Source organism: Ambystoma mexicanum, chromosome 1p (assembly GCF_040938575.1).
Source record: "Ambystoma mexicanum isolate Mex_15411 chromosome 1p, UKY_AmexF1_1, whole genome shotgun sequence".
Taxonomy (NCBI): Eukaryota; Metazoa; Chordata; class Amphibia; order Caudata; family Ambystomatidae; genus Ambystoma; species Ambystoma mexicanum.
Genome location: NC_090921.1, coordinates 1,073,501,790 through 1,073,520,640, shown reverse-complemented (window position 1 = coordinate 1,073,520,640; position 18,851 = coordinate 1,073,501,790). Strand labels below are relative to the sequence as shown.

At 44.8% G+C, this 18,851-nt stretch overlaps 1 protein-coding gene across 2 annotated transcripts in view; it reads left to right on the top strand.

Annotated features, from left to right (window-relative positions):
• The window catches only part of NTRK1 (neurotrophic receptor tyrosine kinase 1), a 336,100-nt gene that overhangs the window by 201,177 nt on the left and 116,072 nt on the right, over positions 1-18,851 (top strand). For both annotated transcript variants that reach the window (XM_069604563.1, XM_069604566.1), the window contains exons 8-10: positions 4,055-4,384; positions 6,898-6,915; positions 17,152-17,210. In XM_069604563.1, the coding sequence (XP_069460664.1) occupies positions 4,055-4,384; positions 6,898-6,915; positions 17,152-17,210 (407 nt within the window). The remainder of the gene's footprint in view (positions 1-4,054; positions 4,385-6,897; positions 6,916-17,151; positions 17,211-18,851) is intronic.

Here is an 18,851-nt window from a genome sequence, read left to right as displayed (position 1 = left end):
ATAGTATGTATACATGTTAATAACATGAGTGGCTGTCCCTTATCTAGTAGGCATGCCTCGAAATACGTATAATACTGATTATAAAAATAATAACAGCGGATTGGCTTGTGCAACATTGTATAGCATGTCGCTACATAGCCACTCATGACTAATTGGCATATTCTCCCAACCTTGGACATTCGGCTCGCTAGCAGCACATGAACAGAATGAAACCTAAATGCAGAGAACAGCGTCAGACCACTGCCCACATTGGCCAATTAGCCTACCATCTCTCATCAACTCGACCATGAGCCAAGGATTCTCCTTTGTAGTTGGCCTTGCTGGCTGTTTTCTCCTATGGGACTTTTAAGGGAGTCAGGGAACACCACTATCTTTGTCTGAGGCTTAATGAATAGACCTTGTTTTTGAGTCCTGCATCATGTGTCAGTAGACCACGAATGCGGCCATTTCCACCTGTTATTTACTGCAATTTGATTTAATTATGCTGGGTGCTATTGCTCTCCTTGGCCTCTAGAGACTTGATTGCTCTGTCTTACTCGTGCTTTCTGCACTCTAGATTGTCCAATACTTAGCAGTTGCAGATGTTTTTGCTATGACTTAATCTATGAAAAATATGCCCTTCGTTCGTAGCTTATCCTGGTTAACCCCCTTTGTACTTTCTAATTATGTCTTTATATGTCATCTCCAGTTTCAGCCAAACAGATATTCTTTGTTCCTTGCATGAAAACTGTTTTCTGCAGCGTTTCTAATTGGCGGCCCTGGTTTCTCTCTTAGGTTGTTTTGACATGATCTGACATCCATCTTTTCATCATGGCTGCTTTCCTCAAGTTATAGTTTCTACTGCAGCAAGCTTCTATGTACTCATCTATCTTGCGCTTCTGCATACATACATTTGTTGAGCTTCATCTCAGTATAGATGATTTCTTCATCTCTTTATACTTGATTACTTTATTACTTGGATTACACCTTCATTCTTTAAGAATTCTTATATCATTTTGTGTGTCACTGTGTCTTTACAGGTGTCTTTACATCACTTTACTCTCGTCTATTCGCACTTACAGCTCTTCTTTGTCTGATGGCGTATACCAACATCCTTCCACCACTTCAGTGCGAGAGTACATTCCATATGGTTGTCTGAGTGCATAAAGTCTCTCATATATTCGGTGTGATATTGGGACGATACCTGGTGTCATGCAGAGAGTCTTCCTCCTTTGCTTCCAACATGACAGAAATGAGGGGGCCGGCAGTACAGATGACATCATCTGCTCCTCTCCATTTGCATGTGATGTACTTCAGGCTGGACGCTGTGATGACGTTCTCCTTATTGGAGTATTACAAGAATGTCTGCAGATTCTTCCAGTGTTAGGGTCTTGAAGTTTTACCATCTTGGGACATCAAGTGGTGGTTTGACTGGATCGTCTATTGTGGGCAGGATGTCATCAATGTGTCTTTAGATCTTGTCCATTTTATCTGTGGAAAACATGTAGATTGCATTGCTTATCTCCATAGATTTGGGTACTGTGGGCAGTGGTAGGGGATTGATGCAGACCATGACAGCCTTGAAGAGGGCTCTGCTCTTCTGTGAGAGTTCTGCTATGGATGCTCTGTAGCACTCTTCTTTAGCTGAGGTGTTGAGGGTCATGCAGTCCGACTGGAGGCTTTTCAAAATGGTGAGACCTTCTTGTCAATGTGTTTTTCGCAAGATACTTTCTTGCTTGTAGATTGCACGCTTACTGCTGGTGAATTCTTTTGTATACCAAAGTGTGGTGGTTTGGTTTTATTGGTTCATAGTTTCAATTGTGCGTGAATATTGGCAGAGTCAATTAGTGTGTGGATGAGGTGATTGAGAAGGAGTGAGTTTGTAAGCCATGTTGATGAGTATTTTTTAAGGTGTCAAGTGGACGTTTTTGAAGGCGCATCAAGGTGTCTTTTTGGAATTCAGTTGCCCTTGATGTGGGGTTTTTGAGTGCTGAAGTTTGATACGTGTGGCTGCATGGTCAGACCAGTGAGTCAAACACCAGTAATGCAAGTAAACAAGTGCATCGTAAAGCAGCCAAATGATTCAAGCCAATGTAGGACTGATTTCAAAGGAAACTGTAACACGTTTTCGCAGGTTGTACCTAAGCACGGCTAGTAGTAGTGTTCTCAGTGAGTTACATGTGAAGTACTCCAGGTCCTACAAACCCGTTTAGCATAACATTACTGTAATCATTTACAGAAGGGCCAGAAAGAAGCACTGCCGGACAAATCTATAGCTGTCATTCATCAAAGTTTGTGCAACGTTTTGTGACTCACTGTTCCTAAAGCACAACTATAAAACAGTAGACAGACAGTGCTCAGAATAATTGGACTGCTATGGGTTAGGGATACACCTTATAAAAGTAGGGATGAATTTGAAAGTTTGAGTAGGGATGATGGATTTCTAAGGGGTGGAAGGGGATACCTTCCATCTCTGTAGGTACCACAAGAGTCTTACATTTCATGGTCGGTCATTTTCATAACCACTGGCCACAATCTCAAACCTGTAATTGTATCGTAATCGAAATCTGACCACCCTCTTTCATGAACATGCTCAAAGATCCTGTGTCATATATCAGCCACAACAACAGCATGGAGATCAAATCCCCTTTTGGTTTAAGCTCCAGTGTTCTGCCCCCAGACATCCAATGCAGGTCCTGCTACCCTAAACTTTTAGTGAGAGAGATTTCATGTTTATTCCAGTTGTTAATTAAATAATGGAGATATAATACAAGTTTAATTCCACAAAATGTGTAACACTCTTACCCGCATTTTGGCCTTCGTTGATAATATGGGACTTAATTCAATATCATGTGTGCATTCTACTTTGCTCATGTGTGCTCTAGCCCTGGTGGATGGAGCACGTGAAGGTGATGCTCGCTCAATATAGAAAGGGGTCACCTTGAAACCAATCAACTCCTATTATTGCAAAGTGGTCTTAGATTTCATTAGTTTATTCTGTTGAAATAGTGCATCCCCCATCTCCCTCACACGAGCATCCCCACTACCAGTGCACTGGATATTTAAACTGTGCATCCCACTTGCAAGTAGGGAGCTTTGAATATTTCTAAGATGTTACATTAAGCTAAAATGTCCCATTTTGTAAGGATCAGATCATGACTATATGAGAGTACATTGCGTGTAGTTACTGCCATTATAGAAACTATTGTATTCAAGAGCAAAATAAGAGTCATACTTGAACCAAATGTCATCCTTTTAAACAAAATGATCAATTATACTTTTTAAGAGTATGGCTGTCTGGAAAATTGGCATCTTCTGTGCTTAACCCCTAATTTGATAACCCTTTCTATATTGTAGGAGGACAATCAATCACGCAAGCGAAGGGACAGAAGATGACACAATAATCTCCCAGTGACTTTTACATAACAAACTCAATCATGATGGTCCTCCTTCTAGATAATCAATGGGTGGGGAAATCCCCAAGTAAGCTCCCGTCTAGACCACCATGGTCTTTTGCTCTCTAATCTTATCAGTAAGGCCTACACCCCAATATCAGATAATGAGATGAGTTAATGAGCAGTGCAATAAGCAAAATGCCCAAAACTATGTGTGGGCAAGTCTAAAATCCCCATTATCTGACTACAGTCATGAGTCCATTGTGTCAAGACATTGGAGAATCTGTTTTCACAAATAAAGGAATTTTTGGGGACATTTATATGAACTATTACAGAAATGTCCATATAAAATAAAGGACAATCACTGCTGTTGTTTGTGGTCAAAAGACATTAGCCGGTCACGAATATGCATAATTTTATGCTGGTTATTGCAATATCCACTTTCAAAAGTCCTATGCATCAAACATTACATTAAATCATGCCACCTTAGTTCAGCTTCAGTAATACAAGGTGCATAGTGGCATAATGTGGAGAAAGATCATGCAGCCGTATAGTGCGGAAAGAAGCATAATACTCCAAGGTCCCATGGATGCAAGTCTCCTGCATGCATCACCATGACGCGTAGCCTGTGAATATCTTGATTACTATATTCTCTAATGCAATGTCTTGCTTTCCCTCAGTTCCCGCTGTTATCCTGAGCATGCAGGATGCCGTGCCCCAACACCTCTGGTGCATTCCTTTCTCCGCGGACGGGAACCCGCGGCCACAGATCCAGTGGCAGTTCAATGGCACTGCCCTTCAGGAGAACGAATTCATCTACACCAAGATCCTGGACGAGAGCGAGAATGCCACATCCGTGCACGGCTGCCTGCTCCTCAACAAGCCCACCCACGTCAACAATGGCAACTATACCCTGGTGGTCAGGAACTTTCTGGGCTCTGCAGCTCATACAGTGTTTGGCCGTTTCATGGACAACCCCTTCAGCTTCAATCCTGAGGAACCCATTGTTGGTAGGAACCCGTTTCCCCTCCATGAACTCGCATAGCACTGGAAATATGATGTTGTTTGTCTATGAATGCGCTCAGTGTTCAGCGGAAGTGGACATTTGGAAAAAGCACCAAAAAATAAATGATACGTTCAATATGACATGTATTTAGTATTGTATGCTTGACCCCAGAATCTCCTCTACTGCAAACATCTAACTTGTTGTCTTGTATTCATTTGAAGCCCACCAAACCCAGTATAAAATCATGCATTCTTCTGTTCCCTTCAGCTGATTTCACTGATCCCGGATCTCTTTACTTCTGTTACATGCGCGAGTACATTGACCAAATCATCTTCTCTCGTCCCAATCACTCCCATACTTGACCCTATTGCACCCATTCCTTATGACTACCTCTTCAGGCCACAGACGCATTTAGCCATTAACTAAGAACCTCCAATCTACCTGCTTTGGCGCTACGGAAGTCTATCTGACTTGCTGCATCATCCACTTGCTTTATGTTTGTTGCAACATGAACAACCTGCAAACACCAGAATGTCGGTAACTAATGGTACCTTAGCAAGCGCATACATGACCCTAGCTAATGCAACTTTGATGTCAGGTCTCTCAAACCAACTGTAACCAAGCAGACTATGTGGGTGCATAACCTAATCCCATGCTTACTATTCCTTGTACATGTGTCACACCTTTGTAAAGTACCCAATGCACTGCTTTGTTTTTCCCAGGCCCTTTGAAGAGGCACCACAGCGAGTTAGCGCACACTAAAACAATAAATAGATAAATATTAGAAGTAGCCCCTGAACCCACCTAGAGCTGGAAAGTGAAGACTAAAGCACTTGGTCTAAGATCTGAAATCAGGCGTGGCACTCATTGATCTTGCATTCATAACGTAGCCTGGGCAGAATGCCAATTATCCGACTGACATTGGATGAATAATGCCATGGCAATTCAGCACTATTCCTCCAGTAGCAACAAAGTTATGCATTTGAATGATCTGTAACGGGTTAGTTGGGTGGTTTGATGAGCAAAGTCAGGGAAATGGATTCCAAGCCCTGTTGGAATACCTGCAGGAACAGCATCAATGTTTCCACAGACAGATAATCGGACATCCCTTCCCAGGCCTGCTCATACCCTGTATGGGGTGTACGGCAAGCTCCTGTTCGATAATGACAGTATTGAAATGGCTGCTCATGTCGTATAGTAGAGAATGTACTCTAAGGGGAATGTCTGCCTGGCTGCATCATCTTTAATCCCTTAATAGACCTCCTGGGCTTTTGCCTGCGTTTTCCCTTACAAGACTGTGTTGCTCTTTAAAGAGCCTATCCAGATCATTATGGTATCCATAGTTTTAAAAAGATAAAGTTTACATCATGTTACTATCCTTAGCCTGACGATTGCACTACCTTTCTCAATACATGCATAATTTGCAATTATGCTCACACTTATGCAGAGACTGTGAGGTACCCCTATGTTGTCAACCCAATGAGCTGCCCACAGCGGGCAAGGTCATAGGAGCTCATGGCACAAGTGGGCCGACAATGGGGGCTGTCCTTGCTTCAATAACAGCACAGGGTCTTCTAACGACATGCAACGATGGAGCAAAGCCGCACAAACACATGCCAACACCAGAAATTAGTGGATGCCTCCTGCCAAACGGAAAATTGAAAAGCATACTAAAATATGCCTGCACATTTCGTGTGAGATAGACCAGACGACAGGCTGTGTCACTAGCATGTCAAGGGGAGCATGTTTCGGCAAGGCTTTTGGAGAGGGCTGTTTTTCAGGAGTGTCGGGAAGGTTCACTTAGCACACTCACTCATGTTCAAGGGCAAACATTGGCTGATGGTCCAAGTAAAGGCATATTTTGGAAATATTCCGGCTGTTCAGTTTTTATTCATTGGCCTGGACAACCAGAAATAATGGTAGTCTGATTGGTCTGTAGGCATGTGTCCACTGCAAAGGTGCTCTTCTGGGTTATATCACCCCTATAATGTGATCAGAAGTGGTAATTCAGCACATGCATAGACTAGATCAAGGTGGTCCAATTCCAGGCCTCACGGGGCCGAATCCTGACTGGTTTTCAGGATATCCCTCATTAACATTCAGGAGAAGAAAGGTGCATACATTTAGAATCATCATATGCAAATGCATCTCATAAATATTAATGAGGGTTATCCTAAAAATCCGACATGTTTCCAGCCCTCGAGGCCTGGCATTGGACAACGCTGGAATAGATGCTGTTTTATTGGCAATGGGTTGTATATTCTGTCCATCCTCATTGAAATTCACGAACCCCGCCCTTTGCAACATGTTTCCGTCCAATCAACGAAATTGTCAGTGTCAGGAACCTTCAACACTATTTGTCGATAATAAAATGTAGGATATATCTTCATGTGCTGCTCTTCCGCTGCATAAATGTCGACATTATTAACATTGTTCACATGGTCAGTTGTGCATATTTTGTAGAAAGAAAGATCATTTCCTTAATTCTAACATATCTTTTTTTTAAAATCTTTTCAGTGTCTTTGTCTCCAGTTGGTAAGTATGTTTACAATATACTCAATCAATGAACTATGAGTTGTTGGCCAGAGGGAATTCCTGGGATCTATTTTACATCGCTTCACTAATCCAGGATGCCCTATTGTGCATACTGCAGCATGCCAACCAAGAGTGGTGGTAATCCAGGATGCCCTATTGTGCATACTGCAGCATGCCGACCAAGAGTGTTGGCAACCTTTTTTGGTGACGTTGCGTTCACATGACAACAAATACAGAGTTCTCTTTGGCGGTCATCGAAAAAGCCTCAAACAGCATGTGACTTGGTTTAAAATAGAAAAAGCTATACTTCAAAGGCAGCTGGCGGCTCTGTGAATGATTGCATGTTGGGTTTATTTTCTGTTTTTCACTATAGTGGGCTTCGTTTATTAAATACAAAGTCACCATCATTTTAACATTTACCCCAGTCCACTTAATAAAGTGGAATGCAGTGTTAGTTCCTAGATTCATATATAATCGTCCAATAGCTGCACTTATCAGCCAAAGATCAAAACGAGGCAAGACACCCAAAACCATGCGCGTGCTGGCAAGAGAGGGGAGGAGTCATTTAGAATAACACTTGATTTATGAACACATGCCTCTAGAGAAACAAAATTGCAGAGAACAAGATCAAATCTGAATTTAACAAAAGCGTTGATGACATCGTATTATGTTGATCTCTATTGATGATAATATAATGGCAGCGCTAACTTTTATGACCGTCTGCATCTGGCTATCGAGGTGAGGCTTCTCTGGCACTTGGCCTTATTGGGGGAAGCCCTCGTGTATCCTAAGCGTGTACCACCATGAAGGATGCGGCTTTGATTCCGAGATGTTTACAATTACTGGTGGTACATCTTTAGCAATATCTGAGGCCTCCTAAAGATACCTGCATTTAAAAGAAAGAAAAATAGTTTTAATTCAGACTTAAGTACAATGGTTACATCACAAGGATCAAGATAACTTTTCACAGTCAAGGCATATGCACTAACCGACGCAGAGCACAGTTATTATGCTATGAACAATACAAAAGTTAATTTACAAACTTCAGAAAGTGCTTTACGTGGTATTGTACGAAATTACTGAGGGCAAAAAGTCTGACGCCCAAAAGTCCGACCCCTATTTGTTCGAATATATATATGTGGGGGGGGTAAAGTTAAAAAAATGTATAGGGGTAAGGTGGGGGGGTCTATAATATATAAAACTGACTTTTGGGACTCAGACTTTTGGATTCGGTCATTTCACGCAGGTCCGATTTACGTACATTCCAACTGCCCACCATCCAGTTATTGAGTTACGCCTGATACTGCCCACTTACCTCCACCCAATGTTGATCAACAGGCTTAGTATAATGAGTCAAGCATTACAATACAATTATTCCTGTGTAGGCAACACATCCAATGGGCAACCATTTCCTGTGTCAGTGTGTTCCATGCTGCTATATCCACACTGTCGTCCTACAATCTTCTATACAAGCATTGTGCCACACAGCAGTTTCAGCTATGGCCCATCTCTGGAAGTCACCCCACCATGCCTCAACGTTAGGGCCTACTGCCGACTTCCAGGCCATTGCAATTCTGCGCGTGGCTAGGACGCAAATTGGGTCTTTCATTTTTGTGAGATGTGAAGCTCCTCGGTTGCGTGGGAGCAACCCCAGTAATCATGTCTCGAGGGTGGGGGGCACTCATGCATGGCTATGCTCCTTTGGCCACCCTGTTCGCAATCCCTAATCTGAACTGTTTTATCACAGAGCAGGTCCAAAGTAGAAGGTTTGCTTCATAATCTGTGCATCGTGGACAGCCCAGTCTGTCTGCTCCTCAGAACTGGGATATCTATGGGGGGGTCATGCATGCACTGTGTGTGACATAGAGCTGCATATGTGTAAACCTGGAGTTCCTTGAGACTTTTTCTGTGTAAAGCAGTAACCGCGCCCACTCCGTGTCTGAGTACATCCTGTCCAAGTTCACCTCCCACTGGATCTGTACCCTAAGGTCTAGCATAAGATGTGTGTTCAGGAACAGCTCGTAGAGTCTGGAGACCATATGGCCACCCTCTGGCATATCATATATTGTCTCTAGCACTGGGTCGTTCTGCGTGCCACTATGAAATCCGGCCCATCTGTTTTCTATTTCCCGTATCAGACTCATGTACAATAAAAATTGGCCCCTATGTGTGCCAAACCACTCACCAAGTGCGGCGAAATCAGTCAACTTTCCACTTTAAAGTAGGTCCACTAGCGTGATTGCCCCATTAAATTCCCAGTATCTTCTAAGTCTCCGTAGACAGCCTGGCTGCTTAGTCAGTACAGCAACCAGTGATATATGTGAGGAGTACATATCCTTGATATCTAAGAGCTTCCAAACGCTATGCCACAGCATCTTGCCCAGTGCCAAGAGAAGCAGCACCTGGGTGAAGTGGGCCTCGGGTATCCACAGCACCTCTTTTAGGTAATATCATCGGGCCGAGGACAGCACGAGCGTTGTGTCCAATGACGGGTCATCCACGAGCTATCCTGCAATAAATTGCAGCTGGCCAGCGAGGTAATACTGTTCAAAATGAAGTATTCTGACTCCCCTTTCTCGTAGGTCCTTTGAAGCATCCTGAATGCTATTCTATTCCTGGTCCCACCCCATAGGAATCCCCTAATAGTTAGATCCAATCTGTTGAAGAACCTCTTGGTTACACTAAAGGGAACATTCACGAAGTGGTATAGGAGGCGAGGGAGGAAAACCATTTTCAGGAGGGCTGCCCTGCCTATAATTGACAGAGGAAGTTTTTTTTCCGGAACTCACTAGATGTATCCACTTTATGGAGGGCCACCTGCGTATTGCGTTTATGTGAAGTCTGGAAATCATGCCAGATATTTAATTCAAGGTATCTGAAAGTTTCAGTTCCAACTTGGGAAGTTGCTCGCTGTTTAGTTCCCGCAGGCTTGGAAGTAGGAACCGTCTGGATTTATTGCAACTAATAGTTATGCCTGAGAGCTCAGCAAAGTGATCCAAGACCTCCAGTATGTACTGTAGATTGACTACTGCATGCTGTATATAAAGAAACACGTAATCGGTGTACAATGACACCACATGCGTCACCCCATCTATAGTGATAGCAGCGTCCACATATTCCACCCTCAGGAACACAGCAAGAGGTTCCATGGTGAGAATAAATAACATTGGAGACAGCGGGCATCACTGCTCTGTACCTTTTTTAACTCCCCCACTCTGCAGAGATATGCCTGCCTGTCTTCACTCTGGCCATGAGTCTAGCGTAGACCAGCTTCACCCATTTCAGAACTCCCTTCCCAATGCAAACTGCTGTAAGGTGGCATAGAGCCAGTCCCATGTGACTGAGTCAAGCGCTTTGATGGCATCCAGCGAGGCTATTGCATAGGGATTCTTAAGAGGCATGGTCCTCTCAATAATGTGATGCAGCCTTCACATGTTCCAGGAGGTGTACCTCCGTGGAACATACCCAGTCTGTTCTGGGTGTATCAAAACACTTATTATATTTTCAGTCTGTTCGCAAGGAGGGTCGTGAGGATTTTACAATCCTGATTGACCATTGATAAAGGCCTGTATGAGCCACACTCAAGTGGAGGTTTGTTAAGTTTGAGTATGGGTAATAATGCACTCCTTCAAGCTTGGGGGAAGAAAGCCACTTCATATGCCTCCTCCAGCATCTCCAAGAGTCTAGGCACAAGCTCTTCTGCAAATTCCTTATAGAATTCACCAGGTAATCTACCCGCTCTGGTTGTTTGCCCAATGGTAGGGGCTTGATGGTGGACATCAGCTCTTCTACTGGAAGTGGGTCATCAAGGGTGTTGGCATGTTCCTAGCTAGGTGAGGCAATTTGATCTGGGACATGGCCTCCTTGAGGTCTGCCTTGTCACTGCAGTCATCAGTAGAGTACAGAGCCATCGTATCTAAAGAAAGTGTGGTAGATTTTGGTCTGGGCTCGCCAAGTGGCTCCGCACTGTTTATAGCAGCTATCATTTTCCTTTTCTCTTCATTTTGACACAACAATGCTAACAATTGCCCCAGTTTATCACTTCCCTCATGTAGCTTTTCAGTGTATTTGGTAATGTCAAACTTGCCAAGCCTGTCCCAGTTAGCGATACACCTCTGTTTGAACTCTGTGATGTTTATAGCCACCATCCCTTCATGCATGTTCCTGCATTCTGGTTCAGCTTCTGACCCGCAGAGGGTATGCATTAAATCTCTCCTAATACCAGCAAGCTCACCTATTGAAAAGTATCCCAGAGTGTGCTAAATCTCATCACGCTGCCAGTGTTAGTTTTGAAGGAGTCAGTGATCAGGTCTCTAATATGTTCCCTTAAAGCATCGTCTTGTAATGCTTCATCTCTCAGTCTCCAAGTGGGTATCTGTGGTCTAAAGGATGTTCTTTGTCATGTGACATGGGGCAGGTCATGGTCTGAGATAACTCTGGCTTTATAGTCTGCATCTATAAATTCACCAAGAGTCTTGTTGCCAGTGAATATGTAGTCAATGGGTGTATGTACCACGTGAGGTGCAGAGTATGTGACTAGCCTTGGGTATCCCCGTGGGGAGACGTCTAGATGTCAACTAGTCGGATGTGTTGTGACAAGGAACTTAGGGCTTGGCAGGCAGGGCAGGTTTCCTATGCTTAGTGTCTGATATCTCTATGGCTGGTTTAAGTGTACAATTGAAATCCCTGCACCAGACCCATAAACCTCCTCTATAATGGGACAATCTAGGGTACAAGGAGTTAAAGAAGATGGTGGCATCATGATTTGGAGCATATGTATTGATTATGCATATGTCTCTGTTCTCAAGTAATCTGTGGACTTGCACCATCCTGCCCTCATCTTTCTTAGTCTGCAGTTCTCTAAAAGGTACAGATGGTGCAATCTTAATGACTCCTGTGGCATATGCAGAATGAGTGGAACCGAAGGTCACCCCACCCCCATTTCTTGGCGATCACGTTCTGCCTTTCAGCAGTGAGGTGCATTTCTTGCAATATTGAAACCTCAATCTTGTGTTTGCCCAGATAGGTCAGCACCTTGTTCCACTTCACAAAACTATTAAGGCTCCTCACATTCCAAGTGACTGCTCTCACAACATAAGCCATGAGGTTCTGGAGCTCCGATGAGCTTGCATCACCCTAACAGGGTGCCCTGGGCCCAGCTATGCAGCAACATGAAATTGGGAAGTGGCCACATGGACAGGGCTATAGGCACAATCTGAAAGATGGGCAGTGTCTGCGCTTAGTCGATTGTCAATACATCAGGAGTATAGTTCGAAGGGGGCAAAAGGCAGAATGAACAGAACAAAAGAGGAAACCAGAAGAAAAGAAGTAAAAGTAGTAGGAACAAAGAGATCATTCCCTCAAACCCCTTAACAATAGCATGCCGCATATTCAGGCAGAGTCGCATCTCCGCCCACCCTTCTCCTAACCCTCAATGGTGGTGTGCAGCTGCTAGACAACTTCAAATTGGTATCTTAAAAATCTTAAAAATCTGTGTCTGTAGGTGTGCAGTGGCAGCACTAGCAGGCAGCCTGCCAGGTCTACCCCAACGTCTGAGCTGCGTAGAGGCTCCAACCTCCTGCAATCTTCTAATTATTAATGCAGTTTCGGGCAATAATCCGTGGATACTTCTGTGCCGCAGCTGAGTGCTATGTATGATCATTTGTTTCCCCTCATTGGGAGCGGTGCAATTCCATTCATGTCCATCCAATCATGTGCATCATTAGTGTTCTCAAAGAAGTGGGATTTGCCTTTGTATGGCACCTTGAGCTTGGCAGGGTATATCAGCACGTACCACAGGTTCATCTTGCATGGTCGTTCCTTGGTGGGATTAAACATGGGCATGCATTTTTTGCACTTGCAAAGTTTAGTTCGGGTAGATGGAAAGCATTGAGGTGGCTCTTTGCATCATACCCCCATCTCTGCAAAAAGCGAGTATAATTTCCCAGTCTCTGTAGTTCAAAATAACTCTTTCAACAAGAGGCTGGGGAGGGGCCTCAGGGGCAGGTCTCCTGACCAAGGATCTGTGCGTACGCTCAGCCGCAAAACCCTGTGAGAGCGTGCCCGGGCCTACTTCTTGCAGTAATAGGTTCGCCACATATGACGTGGGGTCACCCCTCTTCCCTTCTGGTAGGCCAAGAATCCTGATATTATTCCTCTAGCTCTGCCTTCCGCATCTTCAGTGCGGCTTTCCAGAATTTTGACTTTATCTGTCAGTTCTCTCACATCCGACTTCACACCAGCTATACTTGTATTTTCCTGAACCTGTGTTCCCGCTGTGCCCAGTCATTCAGCCAATGACTTCACATCCTGCCTGAGTAAGCCGACGTCCACTATGACTGCATCAATCTTATGTTCAAGTGACACCTGCAGGGCTGCAATGGCAGCAAGGGTTCAGGCATCCTCCTGTTGGTCGAGCAGGGGGTGGGTGGTGCTACGGCTGGTTGTCCGTCAATTGGAGTGGTGTTGTTGTGCCCTGCCTTGCACGTGTAGGCTTCCATGACAGTCTGTTTGGGTTTGTCCCTGCTATGTTTCTCTGGCATGACTAAGTAGGGGTGAAATGCCAATATGTGAATTATGACCGTAGTGAGATTATGGGCTCTGTTAAGTCAGAGACACTGGTGCCCAGTGAGTGTATGGGTTGGCGGTCTCCAACAATGAGCCGAGAGGTTTCTAGGATAGACCTGCAGTGCAGGCAGAGCAGTCGGATCATCACTGGCGGTGGAGAATCTAATAATTCCAGTTTCTGCTGGTGCACAAAGAGAAAAGTAGCACAGCAGCACAAACCACCCTCAAGGTAACTGCGGGAGCAGGCAAAGTCAACTAGGGACAGTGACATCCCCTGGGGTGTCAAACTATGTCCATGAAAGATGCAGTGTAATTGGAGCACCCCATGAAGGTTCCAAGGATATTCCCCCACCCAGGGTCCTGGTTCCCGCTCCTCTCCTCTGATGACCGCTTGTGCCGCACTACCAGAGGACCACTGACAAGTTTACATAGTAACCAAAATCACTGTGGTTTTATGCCTATTGAATAGCGGACCATGCAGGAGCTTGGGGAGATTGCTTGTCTGCTGCATGGCCGCTAGCCACACCCCTTAAAGATAAATGCATATGTCTCAAGACCTCCGTCTTAGAGCTCCGTCTTAGAGCAAAAACATATCTGCATTTACAGATTTATAATGCACAAACTCTGAATCAACGGTGTACTGTACGCAAGGGATCTGCCTGGGGAATCACAGAGAGGGTGTGGTGCTGGCAGCTGAAAAGGGTGAGGAAAGCAGGGAACAGTGAAATTTTGAAGGTGGAGAAATATGTTTGAGCGCAGTAATCAGTAATTGGCAAGATGTTCTTTGAAGAATGGGGCCTTCCGGTCTTTCCTGCAGTGTAGGATGGAAGGGGGCCGTCTAATCTGCAGTGGTAACTTTTTACAGAGGCATGCAAGGGACTGTTTCTTAGGATTTCCCCTCTTGTAGTTCATTATTTAAAGTCTGGTCCTAATGTGACCCCTGGTGGTGTATTGGCCTCCGCGAGATGGTGAGTTTCTTGACCAGGGAAAGTGGCGTATTAGTGTTGACTGCATTGGCCTCCGCGAGATGGTGAGTTTCTTGTCCAGGGAGAGTGGCGTATTAGTGTTGACTGTATTGGCCTCCACGAGATGGTGGGTTTCTTGTCCAGAGAGTGTCGTATTAGTGTTGACTGTATTGGCCTCCGCAAGATGGTGAGTTTCTTGTCCAGGGAGAGTGGCGTATTAGTGTTGACTGTATTGGCCTCCGCGAGATGGTGAGTTTCTTGTCCAGGGAGAGTGGCATATTAGTGTTGACTGTATTGGCCTCCGCAAGATGGTGAGTTTCTTGTCCAGGGAGAGTGGCGTATTAGTGTTGACTGCTTTGTAGGTGATGCAGGCTGTCTTGAACACAACGTCTGCTTGAAGGAGTAGCCACTTCTGTCCTTAAGGATGGGGGTGATGTGGTTGCATTGTCTTAGTTGTCGGATGTGGCGTGCTGAAGCAAGCGGGACTGCTATCAGAGGGGCCAAGATGGAATTTGGTGCTCCCGCAAGGAGGCCTTTCCGTTCAACAAGGTGGAAGGTATGCAGGCTTGGACAACTGTTCTGAAGGGGTACAAAGCTTCATTTTGCGGCGAGGTGTGCAAGCTGGTGTTATGCTGTGTGGGTCATCTTGGAGAACTGAGACATGAAACCATCAAGCTTCAGGTTATTCAGACAGTTGTCGACTTTGGCTCGATTGGTGGAGTTTCCTTGGAGGGTGAATTTGTTTTTTTGTAGTGTGAAGCTTCAGTTATCTTGGAAGGAGAAATGGCTGAGTAACCCATGGCGTTATTTGAACCCCTGAACCTGAAATAGATTTTAAAACCAAAACCAGATCCAAAGATATGCTTTTTACCAGCTGATGGTCAGACTCTTCACGGCACACTTGCATCCAAGTTCTTTGATCAGGAGGAGCATTTGTTATTCTGAAAACAGGTCTAAGATTTGGGAAATAGTTCTATGATACTCTTCTGGATCACTGCCATAAATCGGGCTCCCACTCCCTCTCCACCCCTAACCTTCCTTATAGATTGTACTCCCCTACTGAATCCATTTGGCCATTAGCTGAGACAAATTCAGCTGCATTACAGCACAGTTTCACCCACCACCGACTTGTCCAATACTTAGAATGTAAGCAACAGTGACAGAGCAGTGCAGAGTGTTCACATTCACCTGGGATTTGCTTGATTTTTGTGAGTGTAGACATTAACAATTACAATCTCCCGTAAACATTCCCAAAATATGTCTAATCTGAGCTGAGGAGATGGCCTATGCTTAGAGTAGCAACATAACATGAATTGATTTTTCTTAATTATGTGGATGAAAGAGCTTGTTTTTCAATCCAGAATAGCAGCCCCAGGTCCTGTCCTTCCCCGATACTATGTCTTAATCAGTTGCGGGGGCCATCTTTGTATGGGCAAGTGATGTTGTATACTTGTATTGGTTTGTCCCAAATACTATCTTCTAGTCACATAATAAATGGGAGAAAACATATTGCAAATGTGTTCCATTGTTTTTCCGCTTCCTCCTCTTTCTGGTATTCAAGGAGTAGGAAACATGGAGGGAAGTCCGCACTACTGCGTGTTTTCTCACCTTTTGCGGGGAGTTCTCATGACTCTCTGCAGCGGCAGGATTCTGACGGACTTTGCCAGCTTTTTTAGTACCTGCTAAACAGCTGGCGGAATCCTACAGGATCAATTGTAATGACAACCGCCATGTTTTTTCATGGCATTTGCCATTACTGGCATTTGCCATGTGCGCAGTGTACGGATCCCGCCAAGGTCCATTTGGATTATCTGCATGGAAAGGACCCAGGCATGGCAACCTGGGCTCCGTCCGGATTCACTGCTCCATGTGGATATCCAGGTGAATCGCGCAGAGATCCCCACCCACCACGGAGGCAAATGCGGACGTGCACTCTCTGCTGTATTCTTTGCCCAGAGAAGAATTAAGCTGTTAGTGTGATAGGCTACCTTTTTGTCAGATCTCTGGTTATTGGTGATGTGACCATTTTGGACAACACATCTTTGCCATTGTCGCTAATAGAGATAACAGCTGCTGGACCCCAAGCACCTCCTGTGTGAACATCCTCTCTGTACACATGTCCTGATCAGACCCCTGCTCCCTTGCTTATCGCCTCTTGTACACGTGGGAGTTGAAGAAGGAGCTTTTTTATTGGGAACAACATATTCTGATTGCTTCGCACATAATGTCATCTCATTTTATTAAGCTCCTGAGATTGCATTTGCGAGCTCTGCACAGTGTTAGAGCAGGCAGGGGCCCTGCACAAATATATGACATGCTATTTGTGCATTTGGCAAGTGCTGCGCAAAAGTGGCTAATACAATTGAGAACTCAATTCTTCTGTATAATATCAATCAGCTCCACTTCTGACATGGCAAGTACATTAAGAAACGATTCATTTGAGCACTATGCCAGGCTGAAAGATACCATCCAACGGGGTATTAATAGGACTGGGTATTCTCAGGCAATGGTCAGCCATACAAACAGGTTTGCTTTAAATCTGTGCGTACATTCTTAAAAGAAATGAAATGCATCCAAGATGTTACCTGATACAAATATGACATCATGCATGCTCTGTGTCATTCTGCTTAGAGTTTATTTGTAATACTCCGGGATAGCATCATTTTTTGAACATTTGATTATTATGCTGTATTTTCACCACCAGGCGGGAGCAACAGCACCTTTGGCAACAGCGTGGAAGCAGTGGACGAGCACACCTTTGGAGTGAGTAGTGAGAGTGGCAAGTGTAGTTGCCTGCACGCGTGCCTGTGTCTTTGCAAAGCCAGGATGTGATATGTGTAATAATCAGACTTGCAGTGCCATTACATGGTGCCAAAAATGTAGATCAAATTATGTAATCCCTTTACTTTCTTTTTTTATGATGCAGCTTTATTGACTTTTTTTTTGCAAGAACAGAAACAAAGCACAGTACGGCCAGATAAAAAGACATAAGCAAGAAATTGCAGAACCACTTTGGTAATGGCCTCCCATATCACCCCCTGTAGGTGTTCTCCCTCCAACCCCAAAACATATTAACCCTGCCCTCTGACCCTGGGCAAACCAGAAATATTAATTTTCATCCCCTCGTCAGCACATGAAAGCCTGACTTTCCTCCAAACTCCTTTACCATAGACTGTCTTCCCCACTTGCACACTGCGTGTCACCTTCCTCCCCCCACATTCTCCACATTCTTCTCAGTCCCAGTCCAGGCCCCCCATTTCCTGATGTTTGATCACCCGGCATGTATTTAGCTCGAAACTCGCCCACTCGGGTTCGAGATTTCGAGATTCCCTCGGTTCTCGTGTATCGCAGCTGTGATCCTTTCCAGCACATATATGTTCCTGCCCACGTTTATCCATTCATTCTTGCACGGGAGCAATAGCTTTTCCCAGTGCATCGCTAAGCATGCTTCTTCCCACTAACAACAGAAAATGTGGTAAACGTGGAAGACTAGTATATTCCCCCTCGTTGCCTTCCAGACCAAACAAAGCCAGCAACGGCGACTTAGCTCTGAAGACCCCATCCAGCTCTTTGATCCACCCGAGAACCTCATCCCAGTAAATTTTAACGCTCTCACAGCCCCACCACATGTGCCAGTAATTAGCCCGCTCACTGCATCCATGCCAGCGAAGTGGGCTCACATTAGGAAACATCCTGGAAGAGCGGATCGGGTCGTACTGCCATCTGTGCAGCAATTTTATCGCATGAAGTACATACTGGCATGCAATGGAGACCCTGAATGTCTTACCACACATTATATGCCATTGCGCACCATCAAGTTGAAGACCCAAGTCCCTCTGCTACCTGGTCCAGAGCTTTTCAATTGTCCCCCTACCAACTTCCATCACTGCGCCGGATAAGGAAGAAATTAGACCTCTCATTTCCCACACACGTCTAAGACCTTTTCTAAGGGGGTGAGCTCTCTTTGCACCATTTCCCCTGCATATTGTAGCCTGACTAGCCCCTTCAACTGCAGGTATGAGAAGACGGACACCTCCCCTATTCCCAGCTCCTTCTCCAAATCCACTATGGAGATAAACTGACCATCCCTCCACAGCTGGCCCACCCGCGTCAGCCCCGCCTCAAACCAGTTCTGAAATCTATCCAGATTATGATTCTGAATCTGGTCCCTCACTCCCGGTGCCCACAGATGACTACGCGCAGAAGGCCAAGTCGTGACACCCTTCATCTCTAGGCCCTTCCGCCACATATTTATTTTCTTTTTGCACGTTTATTTGTACAAAGCTGACATAATTACAAGTTTTCAGTATTCCTAGTGAGAACATCATTACTTTTAAAATGTAGTTTTAATGTGTACAGTCCTATCGAACTTTTCACATGTCAAACAAAATTAATTTTATAAAT